This window comes from Acinonyx jubatus, chromosome B2 (assembly GCF_027475565.1).
Source record: "Acinonyx jubatus isolate Ajub_Pintada_27869175 chromosome B2, VMU_Ajub_asm_v1.0, whole genome shotgun sequence".
Taxonomy (NCBI): Eukaryota; Metazoa; Chordata; class Mammalia; order Carnivora; family Felidae; genus Acinonyx; species Acinonyx jubatus.
Genome location: NC_069385.1, coordinates 70,631,165 through 70,657,742, shown reverse-complemented (window position 1 = coordinate 70,657,742; position 26,578 = coordinate 70,631,165). Strand labels below are relative to the sequence as shown.

Sequence of the window (26,578 nt, the reverse complement as noted above, 5' to 3'; positions counted from 1 at the left end):
TGTGGGAGGGGGGATGGGCTAAATGGGTAAGGGGATCTACTCCTGAAATCATTGTTGCACTAACTTGGATGTAAATTAAAAAATAAATTATTTAATTAAAAAAAAATACTCTGGCCATTACATTAAATGTGAGAAAAGACCAGCTTATATCACAATTAAGTAAATTTATATGTTGAGTGTATGTGTAAGCATGCAGGGGCTACATATCTCTGCAGCATTTGAGGATGGAAAATGATGTGGACACAACACTGAGGATAGGACCTACGAGAAAATGAGCACGTGAAAATGGGAGGAGCTGCCAAGAATCATGAACAGAAAACAATAGAAACATAACTACCCTATGATAAACGATTAATTGTAACATAAACACAACATTAAAGTTAAGCTAGTACCTCTTAAAGCATCTTGTTAAATTATTAAGAACTTGCAAAATTTATAGGCATTTTGACATCAGAGTCAGAATTACTTCACTGAGCACGGAGCATGATGTGACAGAGTTTAGAAAAGGCATGATCTGTGAAGCTATGGTGTACAGGGAGGCAAACAGTGCCCAGAATAGCAGGCTTCACCTACTTGTTTGCAACAGACTCTAAAAGGGCAAAGAGCTGCTCAGGCTGATCAGTTTGTGGGTCAAAGTCCATCGAATTTCTAATGATGTCCAAAGCCTGTATATTCCACCGGGGGTCCAAAGGGATCACAAATTCATCTGGTTTAAGAAACAAAAAAACGAAATTTTGGAGTTAAACTCCTTGCCTAGCAAATTTCAGCTGAAGACTTCTCTTGGTCCTAATCTGATCACATTGAGTCCTGATGGGGAAGACAAAGAACAGGAAAATGCTGGTTTCAGCCCATAATACTAGAAAAGTAAGGTTCAACTGCTTCTACACTATTTCCTTTCTAAATGCAAAATTTCTACTAATTCTGAAAATTCATTCTGCTTTAGGACGAAGGTAGTTCCTGTTACAACATAAGCATTATGACCAATACATTCACCTGCTCAGGTCCCACAGTGGGTCAGAAAAGAATCCATGAGCTTAATCACCCAACCTGTGCTCATTAACCGCAAAAAAACTAACTTACATGGTGGAAAAATGAATGAATATATTTCTCATTGTTTGCTTTCAGTAAGAAAAACAACTCAAGATTATTTCGCTTAAAAGCCAAAAGCCATTTCTTTACAATAACAGACTATGGTGTTCGCTGCTACCTCACACTTCTTTGGCTTAAACTTGACACTTCTTTTGTAAAGCAGCAGTGCTCAGATCTGACCCCTTTCCAGGGGTTGTGAGAACCCAGGGAAGGGAGGTAAGACAAAACAACGGTAACATTACGTTGAAGATGGCTGGGTAGGTCAGTGGAGCACAAGGTTTAACGGTACCCACCATACAGTAGACTAACAAATGCCTACTGTGAACAGCAAAGTACATGAAAGAGGGAGCGCATGTTCCAAAGTCCAGGAAGACTACACAATCCAGAGCTACACATTTGAAAAGGAGGACAAAGGCATACCTAGTATGTTCCAATAATGGGCAAATGATATCTGCTTAAAAGGGAACCTGCTATTCTACTCTAGAACTGTGTTCCCAATAACCAAAAATCCCACATACTTGGCAAGCCATGATTTAGTTCAGCCACAACATGACCACTACGGTAGTTTTCCCTGTTTGTTTTCTTCCCAACATTTACCTTGTTAACCTTTAGTGTAGATAAGGTAATTGGTTTAGCACAAAAGCATCATATTTTCTTTTTTGGTCAAAATCAAATGAAGATGGGGTGGGAAATTAAAAGCCTGGTTCTGTCAAAATGTCCCTAATTTCCTTATTCTTTTTAAGAGAGAGAAAGACGTGCGCACGCGTGCAGCAGGGGCAGAGAGAGGAGAGAGAATCCCAAGCAGGCCCCCGCACTGTCAGCGCAGAGCCCGGTGCTGGTCTTGAACCCACGAACTTCAAGATCATGACCTGAGCTGAAACCAAGAGTCGGATGCTTAACTGACTGAGCCACCCAGGTGCCCCTAATTCCCGTATTTTTCAAACACAGGCAATGAGTATGAATGATGGGTCCCAAATGAACAAGCCAGTTGTGGCTGAGTTGGGACCAGAGACCAGTCTTCCACTCCTGTGTTCTTCCTTCTATGCTTGTATATCATCATCCTCTTTCAAAGACTAAAGGATACAATGGATAGTTTCTAACAAGAAGAGGAATTTGCATCTGGATACTTTGAGTCTTCTAAATATTACTGTTATCACAGTGGTAGTTCTGTCAGGTCTTTTTCTATGAACTCAATGGACCAATTTCCTAAACTATGCTGAGAACTCAAAATCAAATCTCATGCAGTACCTGTTATATTTGGTTGTAATATTTTGATGACATTACTGACCCCAGCTGAGAGAGAATTTGAGTAAAAATTCCTAAGTGATGCAGCACTGGCTTCCAAATGAATCTGTATTGATTCTGTGGAGGAAGGAGAAGCAAATGTTAGTATATAAAGTAGGGCTGTCCAGGTAAACTTTTTGTGATGATGGAAAGAAACATCCTATAGTTGCACTGTCAGAGTAGCCACTAGTCACATGTTAGTAAGCACTTGAAATGTGGCCAGTACAACTAAGGACTGGATTAAAAAAAATTTTTTTTTAATGTTTATTTATTTTTGAGAAAGAAAGAGCATGAGCAGGGGAGGGGCAGAGAGAGGGAGACATAGAATCTGAAGCAGGCTCCAGGCTCTGAGCTGTCAACACAGAGCCTGACATGGGGCTCAAACCCATGAACAGAGATCATGACCTGAGCTGAAGTCAGGTGCTTAACCGAATGTGCCACCCAGGCACCCCAAAGGACCGGATTTTAGATTTTATTTCATTTTAATTAACTTATATTTACATTTTAGTAGCCATCTGTGGCTAGTAGCTCTCATATAGGACAATGCAGATAAGAATTTATAAATTCTCTATACATTTGTAGACAGATCACATATACCATACAATATACACATCTTCTGGCTAATTTCTCATGGATAGAAAGGTTCATATAAACTCAGTTACTTTAGGCAACAAGGTGTACCAACAAATTCCATGCTCTGTACTTTGCAACCCATGCAATGTTGTTACTGTTGGATTTTTCCTCTTAAAATGAAAGAAGTACAAAGAAATTAAGCATGAAAAATTAGAGCACTGGAATGAAAATAAAAGTCTCTTATGCACTTTTAGGGGAAATGAATTTACCAAAAGCAACCTTTCCCAGACAGTAATGTTGTGCAGCAATAGTACAGAAGCATGTTCAAAAAATAAATAGTAACATAATATAGTACATTTTCTTTTTGGATTTGATAGGTGGAAAGATACTGAAATGAATTACATGGGAGCAAAGTTTCTCTTAGGACACATCTAAGAGCAGATATGTTCCTTAAATTTTTTAACAGTTATACAAACAGTAATGCCAGGTCACAAATTTCTTGCTAGGAGATCTTCCAGATATAATTTTAACAGTGTCCTCACAGAATAACACAGCTGCTGAGGCACAAAAATAGGGTACGGGTAAATATATTCACTTATTACATATACAAAGTAAGCTTTTTGACTCACCAAGCCCCTGTGGTATATTCTTGGCTAAATGATAAAGCCATTTAACTCTGAGCACCCAATCTTGATTGGTTGCTCTTTCTATAAGCAATTTAACAGCCATGGCCAGAACATCTGGTTCATCAATCCAGTAAGTAGCCACTTCGATTGAACTGAATTTCAAGCTCTCAGGGTTAGAGGACTGCATAATTTTCTCCAAGTCTGGTAAGGAAAGAGGCTGAATCCTGAAATTAATTAGAACAGCAAAGCAAAGTCAGTACTAGAATGAACTTACATCTTATATTTCAAAGAACTAGATAAATAACTTTGCAAACAATGGATCAAAGAGGTAATGGGGAAAAGATTAGTCCCCTTCAAAGGAGGACAAGTAAAACATTATGAAGTGAATAATAAATAGGGAGGAATATTGCAATGAACAAGGAAACTATGACAGCTGGGTGATAAATGACCACACAACATTCTGGTCAGACATGTTGTGTCATGACCATTATCATTAAAAAAAAAAAAAAAAAAAAAAAAGCCAAGGTGCCAAAGAGATACAACCTCAAGGCTCCACTAACCTGGCCCAGCTGCTGGTTTTCATGCTCATCCTGTTAAGGCAATATACTAAGACTTGTCCATCACTTCGGACTCTAGAGAGGTGAGAATCTTCTGTAGCAAAGATTGCTGAGGGCACAGAATCTGGCCACAGGCCCATGGCAAGGATGGAGTTACCCCAGGTTTCATGGGCTCGTAGAGAAAAAACATGTTTCTCCAGTAAAGCCTGCACAAGCTGGTAGGAGATAAAAACACGTGGTATATAAGCAACAACATATAAGTGCTAATACCAAAAACTAGCAGAGTAATAATAGTTTTCCAGGCCCCGATAGTTGTTGTCATATTGTAACATACACATCCTTCAATTTTCAACATTACAGGATAAATTCCACTTTTTCTAATGATAGCTAAGTTTCCAAGAAGTAAATATTGTATTTCACCTATTTACCAGAAAATTACTTGGGATACCAGATCTCTACTAGAAAGTAACTAAAGCAGTCCACTCTCAGTTCATTAAAGTTATCATCAATAGAATTTCCTCCACCTAAATAACGTAGAATGTTATAACTGAGAAAACTATTTGCAACATTTCACAGTACCTTTTGGTTTGCTGGTGAATGCTGGGAGCGGACATATGCTTCCCAGCATACTTCAGAAAAGGCTGTGTCTAAACTCAGCCCTCGCTGTAGGCACTGCACAATGAGTAAGGCTGTCTGAATTAAAGTTGAAATAGATGATGTTGGAGAACCTATAAAGGAAAACATATTGCCATCTATGTATGAGCAACAGATTCTGCAAAATCTCCAATGAAAACAAATAAATTCAACTTCACATCAAGCTTTGTTCTACTCAAATTCACCCAGACACTTATTTTAGAAAGGCATCTAAGTGGATATTAGGGTCTCACTAGCACACAATGGACTTGTAGGAACATTTATATTCCTTCCCTAACCTGCGTCCCTCCCTCTCTCTTTCTGTCAGAAGCACAGTGCAGGAAAGCAACAATTACAAGTATGACAAAGCCTGATCACACATATCCTTAAACCTAAAGTTGACACACAATGAAGGTAGCAGAAAGAGCATGGTCTCATGAAGGACCAAGCACTTTAAAATCCAACAGAACTACTTTCAGTTCTCACCTATCATTATTAACTGTTATGCTCTGATGAGTTATTCAACCTCTGAGCCCTATCTATAAAATGAAAACATGCCCTGAAGAACTAATGTGAAGAAGACTAAAAAAGCAACTGACATTGTACCTAACACATAATGGTTACTCAATAAGGAGTATCATCATTTTTCAGCATTATCTTTGTTATTATTCTTGCCTACTCCTGTGTATTTGGACATTTAAAAGAAGTAACACCTGGCTGTTTTGAACAAGTCAAAGTTCCCTCTTTATTCTACCTTCAAAAGATTCAATGACCATCCTGAAGATAAGGACAAACTTTACATTAATGTCTAAAGCAGTATTCCTCAAAGAATGGGTCTCTGAATGAATCCATCAGAATTACCTAGGAAACTTCTTTAAAATACTAATTTCTGTGCTTCACTCAGACTTGCTGAACCCACTCCCTTAGGGGGAAGTAGGATACCACCATATCTACATTTTTAAAGACTTTTCAGGTAATTTCTATTTGTATGTACACTAAATTTAAAAACCTCTAGACTAGGGGAGCCTGTGTGGCTCAGTCACTTGAGCGTCCAACTTTGGCTCACGGTTCATGAATTTGAGCCCCCCCCCCACCTCAGTCCCCCCATAGGGCTCACTGCTGTCAGTGCAGAGCCCACTTCAGATCTTCTGCTCCTCTCTCTCTACCCCTCCCGCATTCATGCTTTCTTTCTCAAAAATAAACTTTAAAAAAAAAAAACAAAAAACCTAGACTAGCAATTAAATGGAATAACACATGAATCTTTTTTTTATTGTTTTTTTTTAATGTTTATTTATTTTTGAGAGAGACAGAGCGAGAGCAGGGGAGGGGCAGAGAGAGGGAGACACAGAATCCAAAGCAGGCTCCAGGCTCTCAGCATAGAACCTCATGCGAGGCTTGAACTCATGAGCCATGAGATCATGGCCTGAGCCAAAGTCAGATGCCTAACTCACTGAGCCACCCAGGCACCCCAACACATGAATTTCTTTCTTTCTTTCTTTTTTAAAATTTACATTCAAGTTAGTTACCATATAGTGCAACAATGATTTCAAGAGCAGATTCCTTAATGCCCCTTACCCATTTAGCCCATCCTCCCTCCCACAACCCCTCCAGTAACCATCTGTTTGTTCTCCATATTTAAGAATCTCTTATGTTTTGTCCCCCTCCGTTTTTATATTATTTTTGCTTCCCTTCCCTTATGTTCATCTGTTTTCTCTTAAAGTCCTCATACGAGTGAAGTCATATGATATTTGTCTTTCTTTGACAGACTAATTTCGCTTAGTATAATACCCTCTAGTTCCATCCACGTTGTTGCAAATGGCAAGATTCCATTCATTTTGATTGCCGAGTAATAGTCCATTGTATATATATATATACCACATCTTCTTTATCCATTCATCCATCAATGAACATTTGGGCTCTTTGCATACTTTGGTTATTGTTGATAATGCTGCTATAAACATTGGGGTGCATGTGCCCCTTCGAAACAGCATATCTGTATCCCTTGGATAAATACCTGGTAGTGCAACTGCTGGGTCATAGGGTAGTTCTATTTTTAATTTTTGAGGAACCTCCATACTGTTTTCCAGAGTGACTGCACCAATTTGCATTCCCACCAGCAGTGCAAAAGAGATCCTCTTTCTCTGCATCCTTGCCAACATCTGTTGTTGCTTGAGTTGTTAAATGTTGGCCATTCTAACAGGTGTGTGGTGGTATCTCATAGTGGTTTTGATTTGTATCTCCTTGATGATGAGTGATGTTGAGCATCTTTTCATGAGTCTGTTAGCCATCTGGATGTCTTCTTTGGAAAAGTGTCTATTCATGTCTTTTGCCCATTTCTTCACTGGATTATTTGTTTTTTGGGTATTGAGTTTGATAAGTTCTTTATAAATTTTGGATACTAACCTCTTATCTGATATGTCGTTTGCAAATATCTTCTTCCATTCCCAGTTGCCTTTGAGTTTTGCTGATTGTTTCCTTCACTGTGCAGAAGCTTTTTATTTTGATGAGTTCATTTTGATAGTTCATTTCTGCTTGTTTCCCTTGCCTCCAGAGACGTGTTGAGTAAGAAGTTGCTGCGGCCAAGGTCAAAGGTTTTTGCCTGCTTTCTCCTGGAGGATTTTGATGGCCTCCTGTCTTACATTGAGGTCTTTCATCCATTTTGAGTTTATTTTTGTGTGTGGTCTAAGAAGTGGTCTAGGTTCATTTTTCTGCATGTTGCCATCCAGTTTTCCCAGCACTACTTGCTGAAGAGACTCTCTTTATTCCATTGGATATTCTTTCCTGCTTTGTCAAAGATTAGATGGCCATGCATTTGAGGGGCCATTTCTGGGTTTTCTATTCTGATCCACTGATCTGAGTGTCTGTTTTTGTGCCAGAACCATACTGTCTTGATGATTACAGCTTGGTAATACAGCTTGAAGTCCGCATATGAATTTCTATAAGAAAAGTCCACAGAGGCTAGAAGTCAATCACCTTACCTACAACAGTACTCTGGATCTCCATGTGTAGAGCCAAGAGGGTGTCACACACACTGTCCCCCACCAACCCAAGGCTGTGCAGGAGAACTTTCAGATCCAGGTTATCTGGGATGTTCCCATCCCCTTCTCCTGAAATGTAGATTTCAAGTCCACGATTCCTCATCGCTCGGGATATTTCTCCGTGAACAGGATCCATCGAGAGAAAAAGTCTGGTAACATAGCAATCCAAAGGAAAAAAAATTAAAATCCTAGTTGCAACCAATGATGAGGCTGCTCAACAACAAGTGGTGAAGGCAGACCGTATATGGCTCGTCTTCAGGGAGCTTATCAAGACGATCTCACTAACTCAAAGTCTGCTACTTTCATCTGTCTTCTATCTTGTAGTGCCAAAATGCATGAATACAGCAAAATCAGTGTCTCTAAACCTATTCACCTTAGAAACTAGTGTTTATCCAGTGCACCTTTAATGGTATCTGAGAACGTTAAAATTCTTACTTTCAGATATTTCCCAAATCAAATAGTGCTAATTCATCATTCTAACTCACCTACAGAGATCAAAAAAAGGAGCAGTGTGCTCTTCTGAAACAATTATCTTCATATATCCAACATCTCTGCCTAGCTATCTAACATCTCCAAAACTAAACAGTGGATTCCCTGTTGACCTTCCCTACATCAAACAAGCTCCAGGGCACCTGGGTGGTTCAGTCAGTTGAGTATCTGACATCAGCTCAGGTCATGATCTCATGGTTAAAGGGTTTGAGCCCCGTGTCAGGCTCTGTGCTGACAGCTCAGAGCCTGGAGCCTGCTTTGGATTCTATGTATCTCTCTCTGTTCCTTCCCCACTCACAGTCTCTCTCCCTCTCTCTCTCTCTCTCAAAAATAAACAAACATAAAAACAAAACAAAACAATAACAAAACCCTGCTCCTTTGCCAGTCTTCCCTTTCTCAGTAAATGGCTCCCATATTTATCCAATTACTCAGGCCAAAAATTTAGGTAAAATCTTTGTTTCCTCTTTTTCTCAACCCACATGTCTGATCAGCAAATCCCAACTCATGTTACCCCAGTCTAAGCTATAGTATCTCTTGCTTGAACTATTGCAAAAGGCTTAAGACCATTCCCCCTGCTTCTACCCTTTACCACCAACCCACTACAAAAACCTCAACTATTTTTTTATTTTTTTTTTTTAATTAAGCTTTGTGCCCAATGTGGGGGTTGAACTCACGACCCCCTGAACCAACTGAGCCATCCAAGTGCCCCCTCTTGTTTACTGAGAGTCTGGCAAATAGCAGAGCCTCCATAAATATTTAACTGAATCAATAAATGAGTGAACATATTTATGACTGAATGTATGAATATAATATGTAACAATGTCCTACTGAATGTCCACCTCCACTATTGAGGTGGTCAGATTCTTAATCAGAAACTTAAGAGGCACAAATACCTGAAATTGGGATTTGGTGTTATGGTGGGAGTGGATCCATCTATCATTCCTCTTTCACTAATAGTGAGAACACCTCCAGGTTCCAGCAAAGCATTCAAACGATCCAGCACTGATGGGCTGCATAGAGAGACGTCAAATTAAATGGTGGCAGACTGACATCTGCACGCATTCTACTTTCCTTACACAGGCTTCCCACTGATTCTGACCCATGTCCTCCTTCAGCATGGATCACTCCCCCACATAGAATTGTGCTCTCTCTCTCTCCCCATCTGCTCCCCTTTTCACTCCCCAGGGCACATTGCTCAGAGATTCATACACAGTAAATACCCAAAATACTGTTAAATAAATAAACAAAATTAAGGGAAATGGTTCCATGATGTTTAACTCTTTTCTCTTTCCCCTTCCATCTTCCCCACTTCCCAACATTATCAAATCAATTTAAAGGCAACTGGGTTTCAATTCAAAACATTCTGAAAAATGCTTCAGGTAGAGAAACCATCAGCCAACCTGGAGTGGCTTCTATTATGCTGTGTACTACGGTAGTTTTATGACGCCGTTTTCGTTATTTTAGAATCAAAGCAATACACTGATACACATTTTCTAATGTCTGCCTTGTAAAAGATCCTCCATTTCAAAAACCTGTACTCAAGAATGACCCTAACAAAAGGAGTTTTGATGTTAAATAAAAAGGTCTACCTCAAAAACTGGAAAAGTAAACAAATTTTGTTAGCCTTCAGTTCACCCCAAAACAGTCATACAGAGCTAAAATCTTGCAGCTAATGCCAACTACCTTTGTTCACCACAGGGATAAGACTACAGAAGATGACTGAGGATACATTTGAGGTTAAGAAAACAACAGGTTCAAAACCCAGAGCTTCCAACTGGGTTTCTACTTTGATAAGCATATCCCAAATTTCAATCTGGTGTTTAAGCAGAATGTCCTTACTTGCAGAAGTTAACATTGTCCATCAAAAGCCAATCTCCAGACTTCAGAGCCCGAACCAACATGCTGTCAACCCATTCAAATGTGCCATGGCTGCGACCACTGGTGGACTGCAGAAGCTTCGCCCCAAAATTTCGGAATTCTTCCACAAGTTTGGCAAACTCTGAAATGTCACAGCCATAGCACTTAATGTCAAAGGAAGGCAATACAAAGACAACAAAAGAAAAATGAACGAAACCCCCTAAGAGTTTATTAAAATAAAATAGGAAACTTCTGGTCCAAGTTTTTGAAGTTTCATAATAGAGTATATATAAGAAGAGGGGTTTTTTTGTTTTTTTTTTTTAATTTGTTTAAACAAAACAGGTACGAAATTTAGGTCTGGTGGCAGAAAATACTTTTTAATGACTAGGTAGAGGTAACTCAAGGGTGACAGAGACGCAAATAATCTTTGTCATACTTTCTCACATGGCACAAGGAGAATGATGACTCCCATCTATTACTGCATTTTTACCAAATGAAAGGGCATTAAGTTGGCACAATGAAATCAAAGTCGTGAAGTCAAAGGTTTCTTTTAGAATGACCATATCACATGATTATAGTAACAACTGGTATTTACTTTCCTACTGCTTTTTTTTTTTTTTTAATGTTTATTTTTGAGAGAGAGACAAAGCATGAGTGGAGGAGGGACAGGGAGCAAGGGAGACACAGAATCCGAAGCAGACTCCAGGTGCTGAGCTGTCAGCACAGAGCCTGACTCGTGAAATGCAAGATCATGACCTGGGCCAAAGTCGGATGCTTAACTGACTGAGCCACCCAGGCATCCATTGCCTAGTACTTTATTTCCCTGGAAACTGCCTTATGACCCTTGTTCATATCACAAAGTATTATGTATTGGACTCCTGCTTCTAGCCATGAGGAAATAATAAGGTTTAGACTTCAGCTCCACTGTTAACAATTTAAAAACTACACAAGATACACAAACAACTGCTTTCAGACACCAGAGAACAGACAGCAGAGCTCTGTGATACCTGGGGAAAGAAAGCCCTAAGATTGCCCTTGATTTCCACCTGGAAGGAATTTCTGGATTGCAAAGCAAGGAGAGGGAACTCCAATGTACCACAGAGGTCTCACTGATTTGAGGACAGACTGAAACTCAGGGAGGCCAAGCCAATCCAACTACGCTGAAGGGCAGAGTACTCAAGATGAAGGAGCTATTCAAAGAGCTCCAGAAATTTAGATAAGGGCCTCTGGAATCTTTGGCTAAATAAAAAAATCTGCATGTGCTTATAAATGGTGAAGCTCCACAAGGATGAGAACACTCGCAAGGAAAACCTGGGGAGCTATGAGTGGAACGATTCCCAGAGCTCACCCAAGACTGAGTATTACTCCAGTTCCCACCAGCAAAACTAAGGAGACCCCAGTGAATATACCAGCAATTCAGCAGAGATGCCGTGCAAGCTACACCTCAACAGGGAGGTTAATCTAGCCCTACAGTAAAGGTTACTCTGGAATGACCTTAAAAAGCTTGAAAAGATCAAAATGACCTTTCAAGAGAGCAATATAGGAGGATCTTGAACTCACCTCCTTCCATGGACACACTGAATTGATAGCTATCTATGGAAAAATTTCCTCCAAAAGAACTCTAAACTCTGGCTGAGTGATGACTACACACCAGACAAATGGAAAAAAAAAAACAAAACACCAAAAAACAAAAAACAAAACACCGAAGCAGGGAAGAGTGGCTAGGAAATAATCTCGCCATAAACACTACCCCCCCAGCATAGTGACCCACAACTGGAAAGGACCTGAAAACCTGCAGCTTCTCCTTACGGAGCAAAAGGTTTGAATCCTACATCAAGAATCTCAAGTTCTAAAACATGTACCTAAAAAGCAAGCCCTCAAAAACATCTATCTTCTAAAAGCAACAGAGTTTGGGGCACCTAGATGGCTCAGTCAGTTAAGCGTCCAACTCCTGATTTCGGCTCAGGTTATGATCTCGTGGTTTGTGAGTTCAGTCTGTAAGTTCAAGCCCCATCCTGGGCTCTACGCTGACAGTGCGGACCCAACTCCCTCTCTCAAAATAAATAAACTTTAAAAAGAACACATTTCCCTAAAAATACAATGTAATACAATAAAAATAAAAATAAAAATAAATAAAAATAAAAAGCAGCAGAGCTTGCATGCCAAGACTGTGATCCCAGAAAGGGCTCATATACTCAGACTCGTCCCAGGGCCCAGCTCAGAGAAGTCAATCCCACCCAGACTTCACCTGCCTCTATTAAAGAAACAACCTCCTCACGGTTTGTGGGATCAAGCCCCACACTGGGCTATGCACTGCCACTACAGAGCCTGCTTGGGATTCTCTCTCTTTGTCTCTCTGCCCCTCCTCTCTATTTCTCTCTCAAAATAAATAAACATTAAAAAGGAAGGAAGGAAGGAAGGAAGGAAGGAAGGAAGGAAGGAAGGAAGGAAGGAAGGAAGAAAGAAGGAAGGAAGGAAACAAACAACCTGAGGGGCAGGCATCTAATATAACACATCATCCTAGAGCCTGCTGGGCGCCATCTTTGTCCCCTTCCTTTGTAGTGCTCCAGAGCACCAGCACCTCCCAGAGCTTTTTACACAAGTCTGGAGCCCTAATTTTTACAGCTACTACCCAGGGGACACCTCTTGATTCTCTGGCTCTGGAGGCCAGGAGAGCTTGAGTTCCTAATCCCATGGGACTGTAATAATCAGTGTCACCCAAAAGGAGACAGAATTGATAAATTCTACCAAACATTCCAAAGGAGTAAGTATTAATCCTTCAATCCTTTTCAAACTCTTCAAAAAAAAAAAAAAAAAAAAAAAAAGAGGGAACTTGCCCAAACTCCTTTTATAAACTCAGCATTACCCTGATACCAAAACCAGACAAGGATGCCACAAGAAAAGAAAATTACAGAGGCACCTGGATGGCTCAGTCAGTTGAGTGTCCAACTTTGGCTTGGGTCATGATCGTGCCCCACATCAGGCTCTGTGCTGACAGCTCAGAGCCCGGAGCCTACTTCTGATTCTGTGTCTCCCTCTCTCTCTGTCCCTCCCCTGCTCACGCTCTCTCAAAAATGAGTAAACGTTAAAAAAATTTAAAAAGAAAAGAAAATTACAGGCTAACATCACTGATAAACACAGATCCAAAAATTCTCAACACAATAACCAGCAAACTGAATTCAACAATACTGTGAAAGGAGCATATACCACGATCAACTGGGATTTATTCCAGGGATGCAAGAATGGTTTGACATCTGTAAATCAATGTGATATAACACATTAGCAAAATCAAAGATAAAAATCATATGATCATTTCAATAGAAGAAGAGAAAGCACTTGACAAAATTCAACATCCATTCATGATAAACTCTTAAAAGTGAGTATAGAGAGAAATGCTTCAACTTAATAAAAGCTCTATAAGATAAGCTCAGAGATACCATCATACTTAATAATGAAAAGCTGAAAGCTTTTCCTCTGAGATCAGGAACAAGATAAGAATGCCCACTCACGCCACGTTGTTCAACAGAATATTGGAAGTCCAGGCAGGGCAATTCAGTGAGAAAAGTAAGAGGCATCCAAATTGAAAAGGAAAAAGGAAAATTGTGCATATTACATAATACTATATACAGAAAACCCTAGGACACCACAAAAAAAGCCCTGAAAATAAACAAAATCAGTAAAGTTGCAGGACACAAAATCAATACATACACAAAAATTCATTGTGGTTCCATACACTAATAATGAACTATCAGAAAGTGAAATTGAAACAATCACATTTACAATTGCATCAAAAACAAAAACAAAAACAAAAACAAAAACAAACAACCTAGGAATAAATTTAAACACGGTGGTGAAAGACATGTATGTTGAAAACGGTAAGGCATTAATGAAAGAAATTGATGAAGACATAAATGAATGGAAAGATATCCCATGCTCCTGGACTGGACACATGTTATTAAAATGATCATACTACCAAAACAATATACAGATGCCATACAACCCCTATCAAAATTCCAATGGTATTTTTAACCAAAATAGAACAAACAATGCTAAAATTTGTGTGGAACCATAAAAGACCCCCCAAAAGCCAAAGCAATCTTGAAAAAGAAGAAAGCTGGAGGCATCAGACTCCCTTATTTCAAATTATATCACAAAGCTAAAGTAATTAAAACAGCATGATATGGGCATAAAGACACACAGATCAATGGAACAGAAGAGAGAGCCCAGAAATAAACTGACAAATATGTCGCCAATTAATTTATAACAAAGGAACCAAGAATACACAATAAGGAAAGGACAATCTCAATTATTGGTGCTGGGGAATCTGGACAACCACATATACAAGAATAAAACTGCACCACTGTCTTATACCATATACAAAAATTCAAAATAGATTAAGGCCTTGAATAAAAGACCTAAGCCACAAAACTCCTAGAAGAAAACATAAATGGTAAGCTCCTTAACATACGTCTTGGTGATGACTTTTTTAACATGACACCAAAAGCAAAAACAAACAAGTAGGACTACATCCAACTAAAAAGCTTTAGCACAGCAAGGAAACCCATCAACAAAATGAAAAGACAATCTACTACTGAATGGGAGAAAATACCTGTAAGTCATTTATCTGATGATAAGGGGCTAATATCCAAAATATATAAATAACTCATACATCTCAATAGCAAAATTATATACAAACCCATTAAAAACTGGGCAGGGGATCTGAATACACATTTTTCAGACTTTTTAAAACAAAATTTTTAATGTTTATTTTTCAGAGAGGGAGAGGGAGAGAGACAGAGAGAGAACGAGAAGAGGGAGGGGCAGAGAGAGAGGGAGACACAGAATCTGAAGCAGGTTCCAGGCTCTGAGATGTCAGCACAGAGCCCAATGCACAGCTTGAACGGATGTTTAATCGACTGAGCCACCTAGGTGCCCTTTCAAAGACTTTTAGATAGTCAACAGGTACATGAAAAGATGCTCATCATCATTAATTATCAGGAAAATACAAATCAAACCCACAACAGGCTATCACCTCACTCCTGTTAGAATGGTTATTATCAATAAGAAATAACAAGTGCTCACAAGCATGTGGAGAAAAGGGAACCCTTGTGTACTACTGGTGAGAATGTAAATTTGTGCAACTACTATGGAAAACAGTACAGAAGCTCCTCAAAAAAATTAAAAATGGAACTACCATATGATCCAGCAATTCCACTTCTGAGTATTTATCCTAAGAAAATGAAATCACTAACTTGAAAAGATAATGCACCACCATGTTCACTACAGGGTTGTTTGTTATAGCCAAGATATGGAAACAACCTAATTGTCTTTCCACAGATGAACGGATAAAGAAATTGTAGTGTATATACACACACAATGGAATATTATTTAGCCATAGAAAAGAATGAAATCTTGCTATCTGTGACAACATGGATGGACTTCAAAGGCATTATGCAAGTGAAATAAATCAGAGCAAGACAAATATCATACGATCTCTTTTATATGTGGGATAAAAGACCAAGCTTATAGATACAAAGAACAGACTGGAGATTGAGGGAGCTGGGGAAAGAAATGGGTGAAATGTTTCAGTTTTTTTTTTTTAATTTTTTAAATGTTTTTATTTATTTTTGAGAGAGAGAGAGAGCAGGGGAGGGGCAGAGAGAGAGACACAGAATCTGAAGTAGGCCCCAGGCTCTTAGCTGTCAGCAAAGAATCCAATGCAGGGCTCGAACTTGTGAACCACAAGATTATGACATGAGCCAAAGTCAGACACTTAACCGACTGAGCCACTCAGGAGCCCCTCTTTTTTTTTTTTTTAAGTCTAAATAGGCGAAATAAAAATATAAGATCAAAATAATCCATAAACAACTTCATTGCCTACCACAAAGTCAAAAATTCTTTTTTTTTTTTTAATGTTTATTTTGTTTTTGAGAGAGAGAGAGACAAAGAAGAGAGGGAGGGAGGGAACGAGCACGAGCAAGTACAGCAGGAGAGGAGCAGAGAGAGAGGGAGACAGAGTCCGAAGCAGGCTCTGCACACTGAGCACAGAACCTGATGCGGGGCTTGATCTCATGAACTGTGAGATCATGACTTAAGCCGAAGTCAGACGCTTAACCGAATGAGCCACCCAGGCGGCCCAGTCCAAAAGTCTTTAAAGAAATATAGTTGACCCTTGAACAACAAAGGACAAGGATGCCACCTCCTCCTACAATCAGTCAAAAATCCACATTTAACTTTTGACTCTTCAAAAACGTAACTACTAATAGCTTACTGTTGACCAGAAGCCTTATGAATAACAATTAACATGTTATGTACATTGCATATTATATGCCATATTCTTAGAATAAAGTTAAAGACATTTATACGGAAAATGCATTTACAGTACTGTACATATACTTATTGGAAAAAATCCACATGTAAGTGGACCCATGCAGCTCAAACCCATGTTATTCAATATTCAAGGAGCAACTAACAAAAATGCAGCAATAAGCACTAATTCAAAATTCACAGCATGCAATCAAAATTACTTGACACACAAAGAAAACATGACTCATAACCAGGAGAAAAAAACTCAACAGAACAGCCCCAGAAGTCATAGATGATGAAATTAACAAAGATGTTAAAACAGATATTATAAAAAAGCAGAAGCACTTAAGAGAAATTGTGAACACGAGAGAACTAGAATATATTTAACAGTCATACACCTTCGTACTAATGTTAAAAAATGTATTTAGAAAGAAAGAATATTTTTAACCAAAAATAAAAGAGTAGACTGTTTTAGACTCACCTTTCCTCACTCTATTAGTACCCTTAAGAAATGACTCAGTATGAAAGTGAATCCTAAATAAAAACCTGTATTTAGAACGAGCTGTGAGCATGTACTCTAAATATTTAAATTTTAGGGGTGCCTGGATGGCTCAGTTAAGCACCTAACTTTGGTTCTGTGAGTTCGAGCCCTGAGTCAGGCACTCTGCTGTCAGCACAGAGCCTGCTTCAGATCTTCTGTCCCCTTGTCTCTCTCCCCCTCCCCAGCTCACACGCACATTCTCTCTCTCTCTCAAAAATAAATATTAAATGGATAAATATTTAATTTTTTTTTTAGCGTTTCTGTGTCTCTGAAGCAGGCTCCAGGCTCCAAGCTGTCAGCAGAGCCCAACGTAAGGCTCCAACTCACGAACTGTGAGAACATGACTTGAGCCGAAGTCAGACACTCAACCAACTGAGCCACGCAGGTGCCCCTAAATAAATAAATATTTAAATTTTAGCTGAAAGATATATAGAAGCACAGATATATAGATTCAAGGCTTTACAATCAGAGGATCAGATCCAAGGTCTAGTTTAACCACTTTGTAACTTTAAGACATTGAGCACGTTACTTAATCTCTATGAGCACTGATTTCTGCAAGCATAGAATGAGGATAGTCTTTTTTTTTTGTAATGCAGTGGTGTTGTGAGGCTTTAAATGCAAATAGTTAATATAGGAGTTATCTCCCAGTAGGAATTCATATCGCAATGGTGAGTTTTACAATATAAAATATATACAAAATAAAATATATATTGTAAAATACGTATTTAAAATATACAAAAGTTAAAATATATACAAGTAAATACTTTATATACCTTATACTTTATATATAAAAGTAAATATAAAAGTAAAGTACTTTATATATATATACATATAAAGTAATGTACAACTCCACTAAATACCTCTAACAATTAATTTGAGTGAATGAGTAAAGAATTTCAAATTCAAATGATGGGCTTGAATTCAGAAGTAACAAATCAAACCAACAATAAAATCATTTTCTTGCCTAGCCTAAGAAAGTAAACTATTTGACCCACAGCCATGGATACACTGTTTATAGAGATAGAACAAAGGAGTCTCATTTCTATATCCCTAAGGAATGACTTTGTAACCAGTTACAAAAAGGCTTTGGAAATAACAGATAACAATCATAGAGACAGTCACAACCGAAGAGCCTTTTAATCTTCCCTAAGGGCATATGCTCATCACTACACAGAAAACTGTGCCACAAAATGAGAGAAGTTTCCATGTTATCTGCAGAATTTCTACCACTTTCTATGTGAAATTAATAAAGACATACTAACGATAAATCTAGACTTCTATTCTCCCATTTAAAATGCTCGATTTCTTGGGTTGCAGGGGTGGCTCAAGTCAGTTAAGCATCCAACTCTTGATTTTGGCTCAGGTCATGACCCCAGGGTCATGGGATCAAGCCCCAAATCAAACTCCATGCTGACATTGAGGAGCCTGTTTGGGATTGCCTCTCTCCTCTCTCTGCTCCTCCCCTTGACAGACTCAAGCGTGTGTATATGTGCATGCCCACTCTCTCTCTCTTTCAAAGTAAATAAATATTTTTTAAAGATAAAAAGTAAAATAAAACAAAATAAATTTTATTTTAAAAATAAAATAAAATAATTCTCAGGAGCGCCTGGGTGGCTCAGCTAGTTGAGCATCCGACTCAGCTCAGGTCATGACCTAATGGTTTATGAATTCGAGGCCCGCGTCAGGCTTTGTGCTGACAGTTCAGAGCCTAGGGCCCGGAGCCTGCTTTGGATTCTGTGTCTCCCTTGCTCTCTGCCCCTCCCCCGCTTATTCTTTCTCTTTCTCTCAAAAATAAATAAAAACTAAACTAAGCTAAACTAAAATAAAATAAAATAAAAACATAAAATAAAAACATAAAATAAAATAAAAACATAAAATAAAAACATAAAATAAAATAAAATAAAAACATAAAATAAAATAAAAACATAAAATAAAATAAAATAAAATAAAATTCTCAATTTCTTAATTACTTAGTTTGTTTTTAAGCCAAGAAAAATACAACCAACTTTAGATGCAAATGATTTACCATTATAGCTGATCACATACAATATAAACTATCAAACTCACTAACCAATTTCTTTGTTACTTTTGCTTTACTTAGGATCATCAATTCTGAATTATTTTACATCAGCTTCATTTTACTTTCTAAAACAAAGATTTTCAAGTTTTGTTAATAACTATTACATTAATAAAAAATTGCAGACATTACATTACAAATGTATTACTACCTATATATGGACACTATACGCACAATACTATGTATCTGATACACATCCAAACACACATACCTGCCTTGGAGTAGGAGTTGATTTTATTGTTGAGTCTCTGCATAAGCAATAATACTGCTTCCAGCTTGTTGACAATCTCCATCGTGATACCTTTACCACCATCTCCAAGACACTTGGGTTTGTAAGTCAGAAGGAAATGACTCCAGGCTCGCAGCACTACTTCTGCGTCGTCAGCACTGATAAGGAGGCTGTCTCTTAAAAGTGCCCTTACAGTGCCTTCCACCTTTTCTAGCAGCTGCCTCCATGGCCGTATAAGATCAACCTGCAATTTCCAGACCACAAAAACTCATCATAGCCACTGGCCAGAGTCAAATGAAACTCCTTTAAATTAAAAAAAGTGGTTGGGGGGTTGGGGTAGGGGATGCTTGGCTGGCTCTGTTGGTAGAGCATATGACTCTGGATCTTGGGGTCATGAGTTCGAGTCCCACATTGGGTACAGAGATTACTTAAAAAAAGAATAATCCTATTTGTACTCACCAACACAAAAGACCATCAATCAGACCATGGCATTACAGATGTTTTGCCTGCAAATGTGAAGGCAGACCATTTACCTGCTCAAATCCACCTAGAAGCTCCGTAGTGTCCATTGCACTGTTCATAGCCATGATCTTTAACGTGTGACCAGTAAGGTGTGCCAGGAGCTGCACCAGGCTGGTCTTGCCCACAGAGGCTGGCCCCACAAGGATGACCATCCAGCTCATCTGCACACACTTCATAACTGACTCCAGAGACTGTAATGATTGGTGCAGGAGTGACAGTGGATGGCGAGACAGGAGAGGAGCGTAACTGCCACGGGAGAGGACTGAGTAGCCCAGCTGAAAAACACATGCCAGTGAGGTTTTACAAGTGTGCCTAGTAGTGGGAGCAGAGAAAATCATAGAAAATTATAAAAGAATAGAGGATTATCCTGCTTGCCTCACCTGAACATCATAGGGAGTGATGTGAAATAGTCTGGTTCCCATGTATGGGCTGGAATTTGAACTAAACACATTCTTGAATACAGCAATGACCTAAATGAAGATGATAATACAGTCAAAACACAAATGATTTCACCAAATTCTGAGCCAAACCTTCTAGAAGACATGAACAGCAAGAGAGGTCATAAAACTGAATGAAGACTAGTCACAATTTTCCTATCATTTTGATTTTTCTCTTATAAAAAGGATAGATAACATTTATTTAAATCTTGAAATGAAAGTAAACTGGAACTCAAATAGTAGTCACCTAACCTCAAACTATTTGGGATTCCCGTGAGAATGCCCCATAAATTAAAGCCATGGACACTATTGCAAATCTACAGATGAAAAATGAATCTGCTTTCACCATTCAAGATACCACCTAAAAAGAAGTAGAAGAGAATAACAGTCTGAAGATTATGAAGAAAAATGACCATTTCTTAAGCCTCTACTAATGTACTATTATAGTGGGTGCTTTCAACAGGTTATTTCTGATCCTCATACCCTTGCAAAATAGGTATCATTTCTGCTTTACAGATATGGATAATGGGATTCATGAGAGTTACAGGATTTGTTCATGGTAATTGATTTTAAATCTTGAGGTGGCAGGGCGTCTGGGTGGCTCAGTCATTAAAGCACCCGACTCTGGCTCAGGTCATGATCTCACGGTTTGTGGGTTTGAGCTCCGCAGCGGGCTCTGTGCTGACAGCTCAGAGCATGGAGCCTGCTTCAGATTGTCTCCCTCTCTGCCTCTCTTCTGGCTCACATTCTGTCTCTCTCTCTCAAAAATAAAGAAATATTAAAAAAAAAAAAAAATCTTGGAAGCCAGTTTCATCCCAAAACACCATTTTAGGTTTATAAATATTTACATAGAATGACACTCAAAGTTATCTGATTATTTACATTCATTTATCCCTCCCTTACCAGAAATATGATTAGAAAACTTTCCATTAACCTTACTTATTTGCTGGGTTTCTTCTTTTTAAAATTTTTTTTTTAATGTTTATCTTTGAGAGAGAGAGAGCGAGAGAGAGACACACACACACACACACACACACACACAGAGTGCGAATGGGGGAGGGGTAGGGAGAGAGGGAGACACAGAATCTGAAGCAGGCTCCAGGCTCTGAGCTGTCAGCACAGAGCCCCAAGAGGGGCTCAAACTCACAAACCACAAGATCATGACCTGAGCTGAAGTCGGACGCGTAACTGAGCCACTTATGTGTCCCTTTGCTGGGTTTCTTCTAAAGAGGAGTTGGGGCAGGAGGGAAAGATATGGGTGTGTAAAATACACTAATTTAGCCCAGAGCAGCAGGAAAAATTCCAGCCACCCAAAATATGTATACAAAGCTGCATGCTTCTAACAAAGCAATACTCATATTAATCATCATACACTGGACTAAAGTCAGAAAATAAAAACAACAATTATTATAAAATAAGTCATAGAAATAGAATGTACAGTATAGTGACTATAGTTAATATAATACTGTATTACATGGAGTACCTAGGTAGCTCAGTTGGTTAAGCATCCAACTTCGGCTCAGGTCATGATCTCACTGCTCATGAGTTCGAGCCCTCATTGGGCTCTGTGCTAACAGCTCAGAGCCTTACAGCCTGCTTCAGATTCTGTGTCTCCCTCTCTCTCTGCGTCCCCCACGTCCCCCTCATGCTCACTCTCCCTCAAAAATAAATAAAAAATAAATAAACATAGGGGCACTTGGGTGGCTCAGTCAAACATCTGACTCTTGATAGCTCAGGTCATGATCTCACGGTTAGTGGGTTCAAGCCCCACATCAGGCTCTGCACTGACTACACGGAGCATGCTTGGCATTTTTTCTCTCACTCTCTCTTTGCTTCTCCTCTGCTCTCTCTCTCTCTCTTAAAAATAATAAACTTTAAAAACTAGTAAAAAAATTTTAAATAATAATACCATATTATGTATTTGAAAATACTAAGGGAACAGATTTAAAAAGTTGTCATCAAAAGAGAAAAAGTCTTGGGGCGCCTGGGTGGCTCAGTCGGTTAAGTAGTGTCCAACTCTTGATTTCAGCTCAGGTCATGATCTCACTGTCAGGCTTAGCACTGGGCTTGAAGCCTGCTTAAGATTCTCTTACTCCTTCTCCCTTTGCCCCTCCCCTGCTAGTGCACATGCATGCATACTCTCTCTCTTAAAAATATCAGTAAATAAATAATAAATAAATAAGTAGATAGATAAATAAAGCCTTTTGTAGCTGCGTAAGGTGACAGATGTTACCTAGCCTTATTGTAGTCATCATTTCACAATGCACCCAAATACTGAATCATTGTGTTGTACACCTGAAACTCATGTTATATGTCAATTATACCTCAACTAAATAAATTAATAAAAGAGTTTCAGAAACATTAGGAAAAAACTGTAAAGATAAAATCATTATCAGTACCAAACATTGACTACGAGTCAAAAAGCAGCATAGGAGAAAGTGCTCCTGTCACATATTCCTGGGTCCAGGTGATTTCTGAGCTTATATTTCCCTCCAAGGCAGAATATAATCTCATCTCCCTGACAGTCTACCAAAATTAAAATTAAAAATGCTTTCACAATGTAGTTGGTTTAGTTTTATAAAGTCAGACTCAATTTACTCAAATTCTTCCAGCTTTTACAAGTCTTTCTCCTATTATTATTTTTCACTTTTTCGGATGTGTGAATTACAATAACTGAATTAGAGAAGTGATGGAAATCTTCCACACTCTACAGTAACATACTATCTGAATAACATCAATTATCCAAAAATTGGCCAGTGTCTGGCCACAACAGATATACTATAATTTAGTTAATGAATGAAGAAAATAAAATACCAGCTAATAGTATATGAATTATATATAACAGAGTTGTAAAAAAATAAAAATAAAAAAATACTGGGTGAATATTTTGTCTTAATATACTGACCAAAAGCCACTTGCACATAATGAATGAGTTAACATTTAGCTACAATTGCGATGTAGAAGTGCTGGCTCTACTATTTACTATAGGTGATACCCCATGACTAAGAGCATTGGATCCTCACTATTCAGAGGTCATGATAGTGCCTCCTACCTGCAACTATTATGAGTATCTTGTGAGATCAGACTTTAAATACCACAAGGCAAAATGAACACATTATTAGTTTATTAGGCTAGGAATTCTAGTGTTACTCCATTTACGATGGGATATTTTTATTGCCAATGAGATACAGAATACCCTCTTATAGATCTAATTATATTTTCTAGATAAAATACTTTGTAATTCAAAGTTTATTTAAAAACAGAAAACCCTCCTTCTCTACTTGAGTATCACCTATCTCCTCCTGTTTCACTCCTTTATGCCTAGAAAGATGAAGACCTAATTCTTTTTTTTTAATTTATTGTCAAATTGGCTTCCATACAACAGCCAGTGCTCATCCCAACAACTGCCCTCCTCAATGCCCATCACCCACTTTCCCCTCTCCCCCACCCCTCAAGGACCTAGTTCTTTATTACTGGAGGGCAATATTGCTTTAACAAGGTTTGCAATATTTGGAATTCAGATGGATAAGCAAATTGTGTACTCAAAAGCAAACTAAGACATCACGCAGAAACTTAGAAAGGTGCACTTTGAGACTTTGAAGTCAGTGAACATCTGGTCTGTTTAACTTTTAAATTCTAAGCAGCTTTGGGGTGCCTGGGTGGCTCAGTGAGTTAAGTGGCCGACTTCAGCCGAGGTCATGATCTCACAGTTCGTGAATTCGAGCCCCACGTCGGGCTCTGTGCTGACAGCTCAGAGCCTGGGGCCTGTTTCAGATTCTGTGTCTCCCTCTCTCTCTGCCCTTCCCCTGCTTGCATGCACTCTCTCTCTCTCTCTCAAAAATAAACATTTAAAAATTAATTAATTAATTCTAAGCAGCTTTACTGTGTTGAATGTTATGAGTGAGTATGCCCTTTCTCTCTCTTAGGAAGAAATCAACTTTCAGATGGAAAGAAACCCAAAGAATAGTATGAAACTCACCTTTTCCTTGTCTTCCTTGGTTCTCATTCTTTCACCATAGACCAAAAACACATGCTGACCAGGATCATAACACCCGGGGGACTGGTCAACCAGCATCAACTGACACCAGCGGAAAAGGTCCCGAAGGTTGAATTCCCAGGGTCCTCCTTTTTGCCCCCATTTCTTTTCAACAGTCACTTCGTGATCAATCTAAAAAGAAAACACTATTATTGGGAAACATGTCCCACTGGTAGGCACTGTATTAAGTACTATAAGGCATGCATAATCTGAAACAGAAATTAGCAGGTTTGATACAAATGTCTCCTTCACCCAACGCAGACATCTAAACCAGAAATACTCTCTGAGCATTAACCTGATATACAAAATAGATCTGAATTACTATAATCCTCAGATGATTACTTTATTCCACTAGAAACTGGGACAATTCAATGTGCTTTATTTTTAAAAAGACTGGTAAATGTGATAGTGTCCCACGATGAAATGATAGTTCAATTACAGCCATCAAAACAAAGAACAGTTAATACAAGTAGGTACTTACTTGGTTGTTGAAAGCAACCATCTTCTTAACAATATTTTTGTCAATGGCTGGAAACAGAGTACTGGCAATGAATTCCATGTCAACTACTGTAAGGGGATCCACAAAGACCTACAGAATCCAAAAATAACATGAAGAAAGGCTACAGCATCTCTTCACCAAACACCAGAAATGACTACCACCTATGATGCAAAGTTTTTATTTAACACCATGGTATCAAACCTCATTTTATATATAAAAATTCAGTTACAGAAATCTATTTTTTTGCATTTTAACATACAGAATCACATAAAATATTTTAAACACTTTACACAGAGGTGTTGGTAGTGTTGTTAGCTCCACTCTACTGAATTAAAGAAAAAAAAGATAACATACCACTTTTTTAAAGTATATTTTTTAAGTATATTTGTTTTTTTTTTTAATTTCCTATCATTATGTAATAATGCCCTCAGAATTCTAGGGCATATGAGCAGTTACTTCAAAATCCCTTCAACTTTTCAATATATTTGATATTTTTCATAATAAATTATTCTGAAAAGATACTCTAATTCTTAATTGTCAACAGAAAAGGACATTAAAGAAAGCTAACATCTAGGGCCATTTACAAACCTCTAGGCTAGTCAAAATTTGGCAAATAAATGTTAAAACAAGTAAGCATACATACACACAACTCCTATCTCTGTAAATGAGAATAAAGACAGTAAGAAAACACACCAAATGTTAATAATGATTGACCCTTATATGGAGAATACTGGATTTTATTTTTCCCTTTTCTTTAACTACAATGCATTATTTTCATCATTAAAAAATCTCAATGTTTTGGGGTGCTGGGTGGCTCAGTCAGTTAAGCTTCTGACTTTGGCTCAGGTCATGAATGACCTCACGATTTGTGGGTTCGAGCCCCATACTGGGCCCTACACTGACAGTTCAGAGCCTAGATCCTGCTTCGGATTCTGTGTCTTCCCTCTCTCTGTCCCTCCCCCGCTCGCACTGTCTCTGTCTCTCAAAAATAAATAAATATTAAAAAAAAAATTTAAAAACTTCCATGTTTTCATACATCACACAGATACCTAGAAAGGTCAAATACTGGCCTTTATCCTGAGCACAGTAATAGAAATCTTAGAGGAATGGTGACCTTACTCTCCACTAACTGAAAACACATCAGGTCCTCTAGGACTTAAAACAAAGGGACTCACAGCAGGAGGGAAGTGATGATGGGAACTGGATGCATTAGTATTTGTCATATAAAGACATGAAATTGAGAAATACATCATTAAACTGAAGCTCTCTCATTCTTATAATGAGCATCCTAATAGCTACATGCCAGCAGTCTTATCACCCCCAAGACTCCACCTTTGGTCTCCATGGCAACAGCAAATCTTACCTGAGTGAATCTGTTAAGGAAAGATCTTGGCAAGCCCTTCCTCCCACCTCCTTGTCTAAAGGGATTCTGACACCCAAAAATCTTCGTCTTTTCATGCTGTACTTGAAAGCTCATTCCTAACTCAGGAACATAAATTTCTCCTCGGTGGTCAAAACAAGCATTGAGTCCTTCCAATACAGACTGAGAAGCCAGGTTGAGCTATTTGAAGAAAGTGCACACATTTATTACATACACTGTATAACTATAACAAAAAGCAGAGGAATAATAGGCACAAAAGTAGAATAAGTGTTATCTTCAGGAGGAGGAAGCCAAGTATATTCATCTTATTATTTCATATATATGTGGTAGAGACATCTGAAGGATATAAACTGACAGTAACTTAAGTAAATTGAATACTCAGACTGAATTTTTAAAAAAGCAGT

The 26,578-nt window shown here is 38.4% G+C and overlaps 1 protein-coding gene across 1 annotated transcript in view; it reads right to left on the bottom strand.

Annotated features, from left to right (window-relative positions):
• The window catches only part of MDN1 (midasin AAA ATPase 1), a 171,794-nt gene that overhangs the window by 60,123 nt on the left and 85,093 nt on the right, over nt 1–26,578 (bottom strand). The window contains exons 38-51 of the mRNA XM_027057252.2: nt 26,157–26,354; nt 24,776–24,883; nt 24,238–24,426; nt 20,202–20,291; nt 19,833–20,096; nt 19,282–19,543; nt 10,129–10,288; nt 9,183–9,299; nt 7,741–7,949; nt 4,709–4,857; nt 4,133–4,344; nt 3,576–3,796; nt 2,338–2,451; nt 574–706 (exon numbers count right to left, since the gene is read on the bottom strand). Coding sequence (XP_026913053.2) covers nt 574–706; nt 2,338–2,451; nt 3,576–3,796; nt 4,133–4,344; nt 4,709–4,857; nt 7,741–7,949; nt 9,183–9,299; nt 10,129–10,288; nt 19,282–19,543; nt 19,833–20,096; nt 20,202–20,291; nt 24,238–24,426; nt 24,776–24,883; nt 26,157–26,354 — 2,426 coding nt within the window. The remainder of the gene's footprint in view (nt 1–573; nt 707–2,337; nt 2,452–3,575; nt 3,797–4,132; nt 4,345–4,708; nt 4,858–7,740; nt 7,950–9,182; nt 9,300–10,128; nt 10,289–19,281; nt 19,544–19,832; nt 20,097–20,201; nt 20,292–24,237; nt 24,427–24,775; nt 24,884–26,156; nt 26,355–26,578) is intronic.